Consider the following 17,168-nt stretch of genomic DNA (forward strand, 5'->3'; position numbering starts at 1 on the left):
TGCCTTATCACTCAATTCAACTTAAAGGGACAGTTCAGTTTCTTTGAAGTGGGGTTGTATGCCAGGGTACTAGAAAGTGTATTTCATACAGTAGATGTCAGTTAGCACGCCCCCAGTTTGGGGAAACAGTCTGAAGACAGACATGGAAGCTAAGCAATATACTACTGTGGAGGGATCAACAACAAAACATATTTTAACCACCAGAATAAAGGTCCCACCTAAAATTATAATATCAGTAAGTGTACACTATATTGAGAGTATTTTCACTGCTTCACCTTAATGTCAGACAGTGATTTCCATTGGGACATTTATAGTTGGTATATATCACTCCCTTCAAAGCCAGACCCCATTAGGAAAAACTGATTTAACATAGCTGGCAGAGCTGCTGGTCTATTGCTGCCTCACACAGTTAGTTTGTTTGTGTAATTGTGTGACTTTGGTGCATAAAAGTTAGTTCATATTCTCCAAAGTCACACAATAACACTTGCTAATTGAAGCAGCTGTAAACCAGCAGCCCCCACATTCAGTGTGCTAAAATTAGTCTTGTCAATGGAGTCAAAAGTTGGACTGTCTGACAGAAACGTAAAGCAGCAGAAGCACTCTCAATATAGCATACACTTCCAAATGATATTGATCTTTTTTTTAGGTGGGACTTTTTTAAGTAGCTAAAATACATTTGCTGCCAACCCCATCCACAGCAGTGCATTGCCTAGCTTCTGTGCCAGACTCCAGCCTGCTTCTCCAAACTGGGGGGCTGACCAACTGACATCTACTGTAGGTGATATACTGTCTATGGATAAGTACCCCTTACAACCCCACTTTAAAAACGCTGAACTACCCTTTAAGGTGGTCAATTTTTCTAGATGGTACAGAAGTCTTTGTTTAACTTGCCATAGAGTAGTTCACAAATATTAAATAGTACCCTAGCAAGGTTTAAATCAAAGCTAACGTTGGTTAGCTAACTGACATTACAAGTGAACATTAAGCTAGCTTCAGTTACATTTGTAGCTATACGTTATTCTTTGAATTATAAACTTGTATAAATACTTAACCTGATTTTTGGTAATAAGAAGATGGAACAAATCTTTTGAAGGACCTGGGTCTCGACCACTAATTTCAAACAGATGCTCCTCAAGCAAAGATGCCATGTTGGATGCAGAGTTGTATGACAACTGAAAGCAACTGACAAAAACAGTATTTACTCAACTGCAGGAAAACAGGGAGGTCACGACCCAGCGGATTGATACCTCATATTTTGACAAGCTAATGTTACCAATGACTTCAGTGTTCTAGTCATTATCTTTGAATACCGACAAATATAGCGCTTTTTGTTGGTAGATTTTATAACCATATATTAACAGAGCAAAAAGTCCGGCGCCTGCAGCGACGTCGTCGGCGACAAAGAAGCAGACGCTGAAAGCTAAAATCAGAAGTAGCGTTAAGTAGTCCCTGAGCGGATGAATCACGCGGATGTATATTGCAGTTGTAGGCCCCTCAGCTGATGTGAAACTAGCAGGGGTAGAGAGAGAAAAGAGGAGCTGGTGCACTGTCTGTTACAACTACAACACTGGAACAAATAGGTAACAACATTATACAAAAGGTAGAAATTTTCAGTGACATCTCAGCCAACAGTCTCTTCGACCTTCGAGATTGTTCAATATCGAAGCACATCGGAGGAATTATGAGTCAGTGTTGCGAAAAGATCTCGAATCCCGTTCCTGCTTTCCTGTTTTTTTGTGTCTAAAAGGTATCAGAGGCCATTTCTTTTCGCTAGCTAGCGTTAACGTGCTAACTGCTAGCTAGACAACTTGATCATTTAATCACAAAATGTGACTAAATTGTTCCCAAAAGGCTGAATCCGTGAGTTGTACCGAAGCTGTTGATAGTCCAAGAAATACAATTACCATCCTGTCGAGCTGGCAGAGCTTTAGCCAGCGACAACAAGGATTGCTAATATTAATTAGCTTGCATGCCAAGGTTAGCTGGTAATAGCTATAACGCTCTTGTTTGATTTGACAACGCTTAACGTCATCTACGTGACTGCCCTGCAGTAGCTAATTCGGTATTGTTAAGGTCAGTGATTTTTTTGTCAACCGGACAGCTAGCTGAACTAATGTAAACCAGTAACATCAGCTTGTCTAGCTAACAGTCAATTGTTTATTTTTGTCAGCCTTCTGTTTGCGACTGAACCGTCATTGGCGAAACATTTGCTATCATATTTGGCTAACCTAGCATTAGCTTGCTAATAATTAGCCTCAAGACTGGTCATTCCTGTTGAGGTACTTAGCTAAATAAGATGCCTGACTTTATTTGGTCCCTTTAAGCTAAATAGAAAGGATATACTTTGTTGACATGTTGCTTGTTAGTGGTCAGCTTGTTTCTGTCTGGCTAACAGTGGCTCAAGGCTAGCTAGCGCTTGAGTGATAGGCATTGGCCCTAAGTCAGCTTAGAAAACATTAGTGATCCTCATAGCTTGCTAACGTTAGTTAGCTATACTTGTGTACTCAACATTCGCGTTGACAGTTGCTAAGAGTGATTCTTGGATCTGCCCGGTTACCTTTAGACTTGACAGTTGTTTATTTTGGACTTGATCGTCTCGTCAAACAGTATAGAAGGTGAGCTAACTTCCGTGCCATACTTGTATATTTTTTTTCTTTAAACTTGATCGTCAGCCAAATACAGACCAGTGTGTCATGGCAGTCAGAATACCAAGTTAGCTTACCCTGGTTTACTGGTAGCCTGCTAGCTATATTACATTAAACCGCTTGCGAAAGACGGTCTAGCCGATGCTGCCATTTTCGATGTGTAGCTAATCTTAGGTGAACGTAAGTTAATCGTTTTTTGTCTCTGAAGGGGGTCGTTTTGGCCGGTCAGTAACAGTTTCGCCATTTCATACCACAACAAGGTGCAAACAATGTAGCTGTTTGAATTTGCCAATGCGTTTACTTAGGGAGCTAAAGAGGTTGACACACCGGTACGCCAACTACGCATTTCCATGTAACCATTGCTACGTTAGCCAACGTAACTTTAACCAACGAGTCTCTGGTATGTGCTAACTAGCCTTTTAGCAGCTTCTTATTGTAATATTCAATATTCAGCGGGTACAAGTTTCGCTTTTGTGTTGCGGGAGATTTTTGTATAGATACGTATGCGATCAAGCTACTGTCAAAATGTATGGGACTTGCTAGGATATGAGTGGCTAAACATGCTAGTCGGTGGTGTAGAGAACTACGTCAGAAATATAGGCCTCTGTAAATCATTGGTATAAAAAATGGACCCTTGCGTGCTTGTTTAGTGGTGTAGTAGAAGAAAGTTACTGCCGGCGAGTGTTTCAAGCTCCCGATCATCTGATGTGCTTAACTAATCACATTATACGTGAGTGTGGTGTACCAGTTGTCAGAATGGACGAATAAACAAAGACTAGGATGCACTGTCAGTGCAGGCCTAAAATGGCCCTGTGAGCTTGCCAAGTGTGGCGTATTTTTATGATCAATGATACCATGATTTTAACCCTAACTTACTGGGTTAATTAGTGATCTTTCTTTTCTGTGTGTCAAAAAAGTATTTAGGTTGTAATTCAGTGTGATCCCACTGTGTTTGTGTTCAAAAGATATCAGTCATGACTGTTATCAGTACCCTCATGTTATTGACTTGTGAAAATACATATCAGTTATACCTCTTTATATGTAAAAGATAATTTATTTCACATCCTGACAAAAATTATTACTGCAACTTACTTTAACAACAAGCTCTGTTGATTAGGTATCTAGCTAAATGTTATGACCATTTTAAACAATATCAGCTACTGTTGAGTTTGCATTATGTTTTTGTGTGGTTTGAATGACTTGCAGTCTGCCCCACGGTAAGATTATTTTGATATATCTGTGACCTTGCTCATCATTACTGAAACAAATCTTGGGCTGCTGTATTTGATGATGTAAAGTGATATTCTGATGATGACTGCCAGCTGTCCCTCCTTTCATTGAGCTTAACATACAAATGTATATAACATAAAACACACAAATCAAATGTACTTTACTTGCAGAATACTTGGGGATAGGTTTGCATTACAGGCCAACCTATGCTCATGATACAAAACAGTTGAAATTCTGCAAGCGCTGTCTCTAAAACCATTACATTATAATTTGATCAGACTGTAAGAATTAATGTTTAAAGGTCATTTAGTGGTTTACTGTAAGTGTTTCACAGAAGTAAACTTTTTTTCCCAGACAGGAGAAAGTGAAAGGGGCTGGAAACTTTTTCTTATGAAGGAGGTATATTACTAGCTTAATTAAATATTTTTCATCATAGAAATCTGCTGTACATATATTTTATAAAATTATTTGAAGTCTAAACTTAAATCCAAAGTTTTTATTGTATCAACAGTGAGTTGTCTGGTTCCTTGCTCATGATCTTTCAGGCAGCCTGTTTCTGCCCCTACACAACAGGTAGTTTAAGTAATACGTAGGATTTGTCAGTCGTCTTCTGGTGGGAGTTTGTATCCTGTGATGTACAATCTTAAAAAAAAAAATTGATGAGACAGTTGTTCCCCTGATCATCTCAAATGGGCTGGAGAGGTGAGCTTGAGCGTGGTGGTGCAGACGATTCATCAGCTGTCACCTACAGCACAGCAACTCATTTTAAACCACGGACAACCCAGTGGTTGTTGGAAAGTGTAGATTGTATTTTGTCATTATTCTTATGTGGTTTCTTTCTCTCTTCTATTGCAGTGAATGGTAGTGTCTAGAAAGGGTATGTCCCTTCAGGAGAGAGGTGCCAATGTCCAACCGGCCTAATTCCAATCCAGGGGGGTCACTGCGCCGTTCACAGAGGAACACTGCTGCGGCCCAGCCACAAGACCACACAGTCGCGGGAAGGTGAGCCCACCTGCACACTTACCGTCCAGTAAAAGGCACTTATAGTTTGTGAGGAACATTAGTTGAGATTTTCTTGAAGGGGCAAACAAATGAGGTGTTAAGAAGAGGGATATTTGTACTAAATTCATGGGTGGTGTTTGTCTGTTGTTGATTTGAATTTGAACTTAATGCATAATGATGATATTGGCCTCTTTGATCAAAGGGAAAGCTTATCTTGTGTTCTTTTATCATAGTCAAATGCAGATTAACTGTTTTAGTTGTTTTTCTTGCTACTCTAGAGGTGTTGACGATCAGAGGATATGCAGATGCAGTCAGCCAAAATGATTTGGGCATTGATCAAGTCTCTTTTTATGTGGATTAATTACAGAAACCCACACTATCTCTTGCTCTTTAATTTCCAACCTTACAGGTTGCAGTCAGAGCAGGTAAAACATAAAGCAAATTCCCCACCTGAAAGTAGAAGACCTAATTCTAAAGCTTCCAAAGCCACAGCCAGCTCAGCCACTGGCCAGTCCAGAGGGCACAGCTCAAGAAGGTACCCCTCCTCTCTACTTGGTGCTTATTGTGTGTGCGTGTGTCAAATTCACAATGAAGAACATACAGTATTGTGCACCTTTTGGGTTTTGTTGTAATGCTGCTTTCACATAGAATCAGTGAGATGGTGGACAGAAATCCAGATATCATTTTAGTGGACGAAAGCAGAGTGGTAATATTAGGGGTGGTCAGCGGAGAATACTGGCAACGTTAACGCTAGATAGCATTGCTGTGCAAAGTTGAAATATTTTAACTTTTTGCCATCCTTCTCGGTGGATGTTATGTAGCTCCTTTACACAAACCAAAAATGTGGGCGATCTCGACAATTACTGGACATTACCAGAAAAATTACATAAAATAGTAAACCCAAAATAATTTTATCTAATGTATATTATTCCATTCTTTGTAAACAATACGGCATGGCCACCGCAACATATCCTCATGCATGTTTTGTTTTAATGCCTTGCTAATCTGTTGGACTGTTTCTTTTTTTCTCGTGCCGTCCAGAAGCTGTTTTCTGATTCCATGTTAAAGCAGCACAAATCTGAATGAGTACAATGAATGTGGCATTCTAATTCATCCCCTTTCGTGTTTTGAGAAGTTTTATGAGACGGTGTTTTGTTGTCCCTCTTGCTCCTCGGCAGAAGCGGTCTTACTCTGTCCGTGGCTTCATTTGTGTTGCAAGACGAGCCAGAGGCTGCAGGGACATCTGAACAAGAGCGACCAGGCCACCAGTCAAAAAGTGAAGGCACCCGAGGGCTGAAGCGAAGCGAAGCTCCTGACCAAATTAGTACCTTCGGACCGACCCCTGCCAAGAAGCCCAAATCGCTCCCACCACCCAGAGACAATACCTCAGAGACCAAGAAAGGCCCAGCTAAGTCAAAGAAGCGATCACTTGCTTCAGAACCACCTGCATCGTCAGGTCGAGGCCAGAGCAAGAAGAGCGGGGCCGCTGGGGCCTCACCAATCCAGAAACGGAAGAAAGCGGAATCACTCCCCGGTCTTAGTAGCACCGCTGGGTCCCTCCCCAATCGTACCGAGGGCAGGACTGCAAAACCCACCAAGCTGGCGTCTAAATCGGCCGCCTCAGCCAAAGCTGGGTGTAGCAACGTGACGGACTCCTCCTCCTCTGCCTCCACCTCTTCCTCTTCCTCCACCACAGGCACCAACAGTGCCACCACGCAGGGCGCCCGAGTCAAACAGGGAAAAGATCAGACCAAGGCACGACGCTCTCGCTCAGCCTCTAGCCCCTCCCCACGCCGCAGTACCCGTGACAAGGAGCAGGCCAAAGCCGCCAGCTCTTCAAAGTTTGAGTGGGCAGCACGCTTTAACCCCAAAGTCAACCTGCCAAAACCCAAACTGTCCTTGCCCGGATCCTCCAAAACTGAGACCTCCAAACCTGGGCCTTCAGGATTACAAGCTAAACTAGCAAGTGAGTCACATTACCTGTGTATGGATCCCCTCTGTTCATAATAGAAACTCTCATTCTAATCCAGTCTGAGCTGATCACTCCTTAACAGAGTGTGGTGAGGGGAGTATCTGCAAGGGTTTGTTCTAATTGGTTTGTAATTGTGTGAAAAGATTGAGGGGGTTAAACAGGTTTATGATTGCCTTGTAGAGGGTCAGCACAGTATTTGCCTGTGCTTCAATGGCGGTTACACCTCTGGGATTAAATGTCACAGGGCCTGTGATCCAAGCAGCGTCATAGCATCAGTTACAAAACCTCTCTCAACTGCCCGGTGCAAATATATTTGGTGTAACTGCTGCCCAGTCGAGGCACATTACAGCACATGTCCACCACAGAGGTAAACCAATTGGCACAGCAGTAATTTTAGCATCTATGAAATTGCAGTGTTGTGAGACTGTTAGCATAAAGTAATTTACATGCCATGGGCACTCCTTGTTTTTCTTTTATTGTGGAGTATTTGAGGGCACCTTATAGTGGATACATTTACACAGTCAGAAATCAGACACTCAAAAGAAATGGTGGACAGTAAACATAGCTCATGAGATAATAAATAGGCAATTATTTTATATACACAGTCTGAGCCTTTTATCCAGACATCAGCGTAACTCATATGTTGTGCATGCACCATGTATAAATACATTTGGTGACACACTGCACACAATATAGACTTTATGTCTCGACTAGTATATCTAGCTCCCATGTGGTGAGTGTGGGCTTCACTGAGCTGGTGAACTGGCTCAGATTTCAGCCTTAAGTACCAGTAGCCTGAAACTGGAGAGTAGCTAAATACATAAATACTGCTGGTTGCTCAATTGTCAGTGTGAAGCACATTTATGGTTTCACAGGTATGGTAGACAAATTCAGGGAGACATTTTCCAAAAATGGTCTTAACTGTGGTATTTGGTCTTGTGAATTGATCATTAATCCAAGGGCTGCATCTATAATGAAACCTGTGCGAAACTCATGTGTTATAGTATGACATCATTGCAGTTTGTTTCTGTTGATGCTGTCATGAGGTAGCGTTTTGATCTCAAGATATATTCTGTTGTTTAATAAGGGACATCACTTACATTTAATTTGGCTTTTGAAAGTCCTTTGCCCATTAACCACTAACTAAAAATGCAAAAAGATGGTAAATACAAGAGGCCTTTCCTTTTAGTCCAGCTTTAGCACCACATTTCAAAGTGCAGTCCATTTAGAGAGGGTGAAATTTCAACGTTTTGTGAAGCAAATGTCTTGCCTTTTATATTCTGTTGACTTTGCTGACATACAGCTGGCTAGCCCCTTTAACATGCAAAAACATAGTGCCCACTGCACACCATTCAGTCTCCACTGGTTAGCTAGTGGTGCCGCTTGTCCCAGTGGTGGAACAGTGTTGCTGCAGAAACATGGTGGCCACCCTCTGGTCTCTCCCCAGGTAGCCCTGATGAATGAGTCGATTCATCCTGAGCTGCAAAACCTCTCTAGAATTCTAAACTATGTTAGCACCGTTAGTTGTGTTGACACTGATAGTGGTGCTGACAGAGCTTACAGTGATAAAATAGTTAGCAATGCTAAAGGGCTTTTGTGGCTCAAAATCGAGCCACTTTTTTACCAGGGTGTACTGGGGGTGACTGGAGGTTGGGTACGATGTTTCCACAGCTATGCTTTTGGGCGGGACGGCATTAATCCTTGGATTCAGTAATCCTCGAATGAGCCGCGCCACTAGCTACCTCATATCAGACCCAGTTGGTGTGCAGCGCAGTAAACTGAAGAGTAGCAAAATTACCGAATAGACCAAAATGTGTAACAGGTCAGAAATATTCTTGACAATTAACTGATTTATGCGGTGGTACCAATGTAGTATGAATACCATTGATACTTTGTCAGACTTAGTCAATATTCTTGGCTCAGTAGAAATGCACTTCTGTTGAAAAGAAAGACGGCACTTAAAAGACCTCTTAATAAGCCTTAATAAAGTACTGTTAACATTCAACTAAACACTGACTGAAACAAGGCAGTTAATGTTAATTCAGTTAATTAATACCAATCCCTAATGAGAATAGGGGGAACTTGTAGGACACTAGGTCAGATACACAGATATTACAGTAGAAATTTGGCGTGTGTGGTGAAATGAGTATAAGCTGTTCAGGTCAGTATGGGGTCAGGCTGTTCTAGGTAGGTGAAAGGATAGAAACTGAGGTGGGCTCTGTGCCATGGGCCTCGGGCCCAAATGGAGAGAGACCCCTCCTAAGTTGGCTTAGCTTGTTGGCCCACCAGCTGACCAGGGGTATGTTTGAAGGCAGGGAAGGATTCATATGCTGCTTCTGTCAAGAGCAAAGAGCTTCATCTCCCTTTCCATATAATCATCTGTCAGCCTTGGATATCTTTTAACACTCACAGATTTTACTTCTTTCAGCTATAATGGTGAGTAAGCATTTCCATTGCAGTTTGCTTGTGTTCCAGTGATTCTGTATGGCTTTACATTGCACAATACCTTTTTGATCATGCTGAATTTTGATATGTTACTGCTACATAATGAATAGAAAATCATTAATGATTGCATTGAGTGGCTCCAGATAGTTTCAACTTTATTAGGAAGCTTTGGGTAACTTGTGATGTGTGTGAGGGATTAATACTTGACCTGGTATGATTCGAAGGTAAGGTTATATGAAGTACAAAAAGGAAGTAATAATTCTCATATCTTTAATTCATTTGGTCTGAACTTTCTCAGTCTTTATTTTTGTAACACTGAATTATGAGTCACAGATTGAGCATGGAGGTTTTCCTGTCATAGGGCCATGGTTGGGTTACTATTAATACCCATCTAGTCAGTGTTACAGGGCTCTGAATAGGCAACACCAGAGCCTTTACTGTATTGAAAATTAACACTCATCGTCAGTCTTTGCTCTAACAGCAATATTGACCAAGACTTTTCACAGATCTGTGAGCAATGATCATGTACCTGAAGGATGCTTACTATAGTGGTGCCCCTGGCCAAATAAGTTACCAAAAGTAAGATACTGTGTTAAGTAATTCAACCCAAATATTCTCTGTGACTTGTTAACTAAATCTAAGTGATAATGTTTCATCTTGCCTATGCGCCAACACCAATATAAAGCTGGTTCTGATTCAGACTGCTTTATACTTTATCACATTTAAAAGAATGTGATACCAATGTTGGTGCCCAGTCGCCAGGTGGGTTATTTGTCAATTTTGTCGCCATAGGTTTGAGAAAATCCACTAAGAAGCGCAGCGAGTCTCCTCCAGCAGAGCTCCCCAGCTTTCGGCGGAGCACACGCCAGAAGACCACGGGCTCCTGTGCCAGCACCAGGTACCAATCACAGTGATGACTTCATGTAGATTGTTGTATAGATATTGATGCCTTAAAAAAGGACTTGAAATTCAAGAGTCTTAAGTTTTGTGCACATCAGGGTGAGGGTAGACTTAATATTAGAAACAGCTCTTAGTATAATTCAGTATTTAGCAGCTCCGCTAACTGTTTCCTCCAAAATGACTATTGTAAAAACAATAAGTGAACGTTATAACCTTCACGAAGAGTAGATTTATTGCAGGGATGTTGTATGAGACAGCATTAGTTTTAGCATTCGTCAGAAAGTCCACAGGGAACCTTTTTGAGCTTTGTTTGGCTCAGCGACAGCAGCATTTGCTTAAGACGACACAGAGAAAGTTGTGTGATGCAAAGATTGATCATAATTATTTTCCCTGAGATGTGAGCAATTCATTAATTGTTTTCTATGTAGAAAAAAAACCCCACTCAACACAAGCAATCACAACAACCATCACAGGGTGATCACTAGCTTTTGAAGCAAGATAGCAAACCAGAATAATAAGATCAGCAAAACTGACATGACAATTCAGGGCAGCACTATTTCAGAAAACAAGGAAGCGTATTGGTTAGACCTTCACTCACATTCACCTCTCCCATCAAACTCAGAAATCCTGAGGAGAGCGCTGGTCTGACCCACGTGTCATGTTATCTAGTAGAATTCTTCGTTGAGCATATCGGCTATATTGACAGTAGTCCTGGGTATAGCTACTTGATACCTTTTAAGGCATCGACCGAAATATCCCAGTACCAAGCAGTAGCAAAACATCTCCAGTCAAACAATATGTGCATTCAATCCTTTTTTCTGTTGGGAGTCTGATCCCAGACCATCCCGACTCCCTGCTGGATCAGCAAATTTTCTGTTGTCTCCAGAGCTGCTGTCCTCTCAGCAGACAGTCAGTTCAACGTCTGCTTAGTTAGCACAAGCTAACGCAGTAGCAGCGGCTAACATCCAACACCAAGCCATTAAAGCATCCGAACAAACACAACGACACCGCAACAGCTTGACTCCGTCAGTAAACTTGTTAATAACTGTCATGTAATGTTAGCTGTTTGATGATGTTACTGTGTGTGTGCGGCTACAACCGCAGCTACAGCCCATACAGACTGTGGTGTGGTTAAGTCGAACGCGGTGTATTTGATGGAGTTGGCAGTTAAGCATGCCGAGATGCCACCAAAATGTTGTAAAGTATGGCTGTTGTAAAGTACGTCACTCCATTTCCACTCACAGGAAACCCACTCACACCCATCAGTAGTTACTGTTTTGATTCCTGCCCACCCACTTGAACATAAGGTCAGGTACAACATGGCTAACAGCACAAGTTCAAACTACACACATCTTAAACTTGAAACTTTGGCTACAGAGATTTGTTAAAACAGTAACAAGGTCCCACAGGAGTCCTTTTTGATCTTAGGTTTCCTTCTCATACTTTTCATATGAACACATCTACAGTGGTATATTAATATCCAGCATGACAAAATACTCAGGGGAATAACTGCTCTGTATTCATTTGACTTAGAGTTGTAACACAGAATGCACTGCACGTTATGATTACTCTGCAATCACTCATACTATCAATCTGTTTTGACAGTCGGCGGGGCTCAGGCCTGGGCAAGCGCGGGGCAGCCGACGCTCGCCGACAGGAGAAAATGGCCGACTCCGACAACAACCAGGATGGGGCCAACTCGTCAGCCGCTCGCACTGATGAGGCATCACAAGGGGCTTCAGGTACCTATTATGCCACTTTTTAAATTTGTGTTTTCCAGGAGAGCATCCTCTTTTTATATGAATTTAAGTCTATGAATGGATCCACCGGCCAGCTGCGACCCTTCTGTGTGGACTTTGCATGTTCTTCCCGCGTCAGCGTTGTTTTCTCCGGGTTCTCTGGCTTCCTCCCACAATCTAAAGACCTGCAGGTCAGGTTAATTGGTGACTCTAAATTGCCTGTAGGTGTGATAGTGAGTGGGAATGGTTGTTTGTCATTGTAGCCCCTTTAAAACGAAAGAGGCAAAAAAGAAATCGCACCGTTAGGCAGTCTCGCCATTCTGTATAGAAGGTATGATTGTGGAAAGGGGGGACAGAGGGGTTTCACCTTTAAGCAGCCACGGGAGGTAGTAACAGCTCTGATACAGTGTGTGATGTTTTGATGACGTGTTATGTGTGCGACCCACTGGGGGACATTCAAAAGCAGCTGTTAGCAGTTAGTGGCTTACTCAAAGAAGAACAGTGGCTGTACATGTCGGCAAATTGGGAAAACAATTAGATTCAGGAGCTCCTTAACCTCCAAGCACAGGGCAAGATCAGTCCCCATATAATGGACAGCAAATGATTGTCATTGACATGTTAATGCCATTGTTTAGAAAGCGCTGCAGATGCATATGTTGTATGTCGCACTGGAGGCTGATGCTTTTGTGTAACATGTCATGTCGGTCAAGACTCTATTCATACCGCAAAGGGGCGATGCAGTGTATAATCACACACTGGAGCAGAATGATGCTACCGTCATTTGGTTCTGCTGTTAAAATGCAAAGGAGGCCAGAAGAACAGAATTTGTAGCGGCCCTATAACACTATTTGTGTATGAAAATGGCATACGTGCCAACCCAGTGATGGTCTGGTGACCTGTCCAGGGTTCCCCGTGCCTCTCGCCTAATGTCAGCTGGTATAGGCTCCAGTCCCCCTGCGACCCTGACAGGCAGTAACAGAAAATGAATCATTCTAAGGATGATCAAGAAATTTGTACTGAGATTGTGTGGGAATTAAATTTATTGTTTTTTTCTGTGTCCAGCTTCAAGCTCAGTTGCTGGAGCAGTGGGCATGACCACCTCTGGAGAGAGTGAGTCTGATGACTCTGAAATGGGAAGGCTTCAAGGTATGTTCATTCCCCCTCTCAGCTTTACCAGTCAGTCCCTACTAACATTTACCATTTGTGGACTATGTCACTGATCACTATCACTGATTTTTAATGGTATTGCTAGGTATAAAGACTTCACAGACAGTTCTCTCAGTTCTACCTTTTTTAAAATTGCTCTGTAACTTTTCTGTCTCTGTCCCTATAGCCCTATTGGAGGCCAGGGGTCTCCCCCCACATCTTTTTGGGCCCCTGGGGCCCCGCATGTCCCAGCTGTTCCACAGGACTATTGGCAGTGGAGCAAGTGAGTACAACTTCCTTACCCATGTTCTTCGCATTTGATAGGCTCTAAATAACTGCTGGAAACTCTGCTTCCAGGCTCCAAGGCTCAGCAGCTATTACAAGGCCTGCAGGCCACAGGTGACGAGTCTCAGCAGCTCCAGGCTGCCATTGAGATGTGCCAGCTGCTGGTGATGGGCAACGAGGAAACACTTGGTGGATTCCCTGTGAAGAGTGTGGTGCCTGCTTTGGTTAGTCCTGTTCTGTTTGGTCATTGTCCTGCATGTTGTATGCATGTAGAAAATGACTGTGATATTTGACTACCACTAATCTGGTTCCATATTAATACTCTCGACTTTCTTTCACAGATTACACTGTTACAAATGGAGCATAACTTTGATATTGTGAGTATGATGGAGTTATTGCTGTATGTAGATATTTTGGTGTGAGTCATCCATTTTTGTAATGCCACTGCCTTATATGCCTTTGCTCCCTGCACACAGATGAATCATGCCTCTCGTGCACTCACATATATGATGGAGGCACTCCCTCGATCCTCTGCTGTGGTGGTCGATGCTATTCCTGTCTTCCTGGAGAAGGTAAGACACTGTGCTCTCTATCCGTCCCTAATCATTTGTTAATTTGCAATGGTGGCCTTTTGATATGCTAATGGATTGTTCTCCCTTCTTATATGCAGCTTCAGGTTATCCAGTTCATTGACGTAGCAGAGCAGGCCCTGACTGCCCTGGAGATGTTGTCAAGGCGACACAGCAAAGCCATTTTGCAAGCTGTAAGTGTTGCATTTTTGTCAGACCCTTAAAGGTATAACTATCATTTTTTAACCTGGACCCTTTTTTACCATGTAGTATATATGTCTAGGTGACTGATGTTAACAGTAGTTTTTGTAATTGTGCCAGTATTGAGCTGGACAGCACCAGCTGGGCAGCTGCACACCAGCTGCAATGGAATCATATGGGGCAACTGAACTTAGTTACTGTATGTTCATTAAAAGTGGTACTTTTAGCCACAGACCGGCTCAGATTGTTATTATAAGAGGCTGAAGTGCCTCTTACCTTTTACTTGATCCAGTCTATTTGTGACTGTATCATCAAGCGGGAATCCTGCTCTGAAATCTCACGAGATGTGACTTATAGGTGGGAGAATTGGAGTAAGAATGAGTAGTAGCGGGAATAGTTTGTTGTGTTGGAGTACAGAAACATAGTTAAATGTTATCTAAAAGATTTTTAATGCCATGGATGATTATTCAGCTGATTTTGACAATGTGGATGAGGCCTTTGAATTTGATGGCTGCCTGTATTTATTTGAGCTGGAGTATACGCATCAAGGGTGGATGAGGAGAGAGAGAGAAGGAGGGGCAACAGGCAGCAAATGGTGAGCAAGCTGCTCACAGGAGACTGGTGGTGTTCCTGTGGGTGCTGTGACCCAGTGTGAAGAATGCCTATGCTATAAAGAGTGATTCGTGATTGTGCATTTCGAACTGTGCTGACTAGGGCTGTCAGAACGAACTTCGCTATTCGAAAACAAGGGGGAAGATTGATAGCCCTAGTGCTGACACAATGAAGAGCTACACTTCACACAGCTTTCAAATACTACTACCTTTGTCGTATATGGACACGCTGAAGTTTTGATTAGTAGTGCTACAAATGGATCCTCATACTCCTGTCCATACACCGAACATGCAGACCTGCGGGTCTGCAGTGACCATTTTGACTGGGATGACTACTACCAGTCAAAGAGAACAAATCCAGTGCTTACTTTCCTAAAGAAAATTGTTGTTCCAAGAGTGGAGATACCTGCTGCAGATAGAGTGGAGGTAGACTAATGCTATAAGCTAACGTTATTATGTTTACATTGCATGACACTACACATGAAAGCATGGCAGGATAAGGGCAAAAACAGTTAATAAACAGTTAGTAGGTGCAAATGTCAACTAATTGTAACAAATCTATATAGACTGATTCCCCATTTTCAGTAGCTGACATTCATAATAATAAAATAAGTGATATCAATAAGCAGACACTATGTATGCCATAGTGTGTGGACATGTGGTGGAAAATATATTTATGCTTTGGTATTATATGACTTATAATTTTATTACAATTAATACCTACATTTTCCCTTCATATCAAGATACCTAGTGGCAATGAATGATCATTGTACAAGCCCGTATACATGGTCTTTTCTGATAAGAGGATCATTTATTATTCCCACAGCAGAGAAATTTGCAGTGTCACAACAGCAAAGTGGATAGTGCAATAACAAGAAGCATTAGCGGGATATAATGAACATGTTAATGGTAAAATAAAAACCTCTGCTGCCTGTTGTCCCCGCTGTCTCTCTCCTTGCCCTCATCCACCCTTCATGTGTATACTGAGACACAAATAAATACAGATGGCGATTGAATTCAAAGGCTTTATCCACACTGTCGAAATCATCATAATGATCATCCATGACATTTAAAATCTTTTAGATAATACTAAACTATGTTTCTGTATACTACTCTGGTTACCACACTCACTCCAAATCTCACACACATTTCCACTGTTGTCTTTGGGCAATAAGTGACATCTCGTGAGATTTCAGAACGAAACTTACGCTTAACGAGACACTTGGAGATCCAGCGACAGTGCTCAGTGCCCCATATGCTTACATTTCAGCCTGTTGCGCGGCTGCCAGATGCTGTCCTCTCACTAAATACTGGACTAATTTCAAAAAATGTTGTTCACATCAGTCTCTCAGATGGAAATACACAGGACAATAGGGTCCAGGTTGAAAAATCCTTTATCCTTTTAAATCATCCTGTCTTTGTAAGCCACAATCATGCACTGCAATAATGTTTCATTTCATTTGTCACAGGGTGGACTCGCTGACTGCCTCCTCTACCTAGAGTTCTTCAGCATCAATGCTCAGAGGAACGCTTTGGCCATTGCAGCCAACTGCTGCCAGAGCATTACTCCAGATGAGTTCCACTTTGTTGCTGATTCGCTGCCGCTGCTGACTCAGAGACTGACACACCAGGTGCGTTTTTCCCCGTGTTAGAAATTATAAAATGCAACACCATCACAGCAGGGGGTTGGCTCAGGTGGGGTTCCTCTTGAAACAAGTTTTGAGGTTTAGGGCTGCCAGCTGAAAATCAAAGATTCTAATCCATAAATGCAGACCCCTCAGCTGACTGAGATTCTTCAAGTTGAGCAGTCAGGGGCTGACTTTGAGTTAGTTTGCAGTGGACATTTCAGTCCCCAGAGGTAGCTACAGAGTCACGCTCCTCGCTTTCACACCGCTCTTAGAGGTAAAATCATTACACTACATCAAGTCATCCCATCCGCTCAGTGACGATGTCTGAGATGGATACAGGCAGCTGTGGACCCGGACCCAGGACCAGTGTGAGTGAGAAGAAGGAAGGATGCCTACAGGAAGAGAGGCTTTGCTCGGTCTGACTCAGAGATTATGTTATCTTCTTCTCTTGTGAGAAGTTGTGAATTTACACCTCACAGCAGCTTCATACGATACAGTGTCAGGCTTCAGGTGAAAAATGTTGTGCAATCCATCGTGGGCATAGTTAGCATGCAGTAGCTCTGAGGGCTAACTTGGCTTGTTTACCTTATTACATGAACATCGCAGTCACTCTGAACGTCCTGCTGAACCCTGTTCAAAACTCTAGCAGTTCAATAACGTGTTGCTTGATAGTCTACATTAAAAAAAGGAACAAATAGTCAAATATTTATGTTGAAAAGCCAAATCTGATTTGACTGACAAAATTCTGTGTTGGGTACACCCCTAGTTAGGTTTGTCAGTTTTTCTACATGAGTA

At 42.3% G+C, this 17,168-nt stretch overlaps 1 protein-coding gene across 6 annotated transcripts in view; it reads left to right on the forward strand.

Annotated features, from left to right (window-relative positions):
- Nucleotides 1-1,445: 1,445 nt before the first annotated feature.
- Nucleotides 1,446-17,168, forward strand: part of trip12 (thyroid hormone receptor interactor 12) — a 35,262-nt gene continuing 19,539 nt past the window's right edge. The window contains exons 1-13 of one of the 6 annotated variants that reach the window (XM_033631356.2): nucleotides 1,446-1,580; nucleotides 4,731-4,877; nucleotides 5,287-5,412; nucleotides 6,056-6,843; nucleotides 10,087-10,192; nucleotides 11,800-11,936; nucleotides 12,996-13,079; nucleotides 13,267-13,362; nucleotides 13,437-13,588; nucleotides 13,706-13,741; nucleotides 13,841-13,936; nucleotides 14,035-14,127; nucleotides 16,215-16,376. In XM_033631356.2, the coding sequence (XP_033487247.2) occupies nucleotides 4,780-4,877; nucleotides 5,287-5,412; nucleotides 6,056-6,843; nucleotides 10,087-10,192; nucleotides 11,800-11,936; nucleotides 12,996-13,079; nucleotides 13,267-13,362; nucleotides 13,437-13,588; nucleotides 13,706-13,741; nucleotides 13,841-13,936; nucleotides 14,035-14,127; nucleotides 16,215-16,376 (1,974 nt within the window). In that variant the 5' untranslated portion in view covers nucleotides 1,446-1,580; nucleotides 4,731-4,779. The other 5 variants (XM_078167156.1, XM_078167157.1, XM_078167158.1 and 2 more) reach the window with 5 other exon arrangements.

The sequence above is a fragment of the Epinephelus lanceolatus genome, chromosome 4 (assembly GCF_041903045.1).
Source record: "Epinephelus lanceolatus isolate andai-2023 chromosome 4, ASM4190304v1, whole genome shotgun sequence".
In the NCBI taxonomy this organism is placed as follows: Eukaryota; Metazoa; Chordata; class Actinopteri; order Perciformes; family Serranidae; genus Epinephelus; species Epinephelus lanceolatus.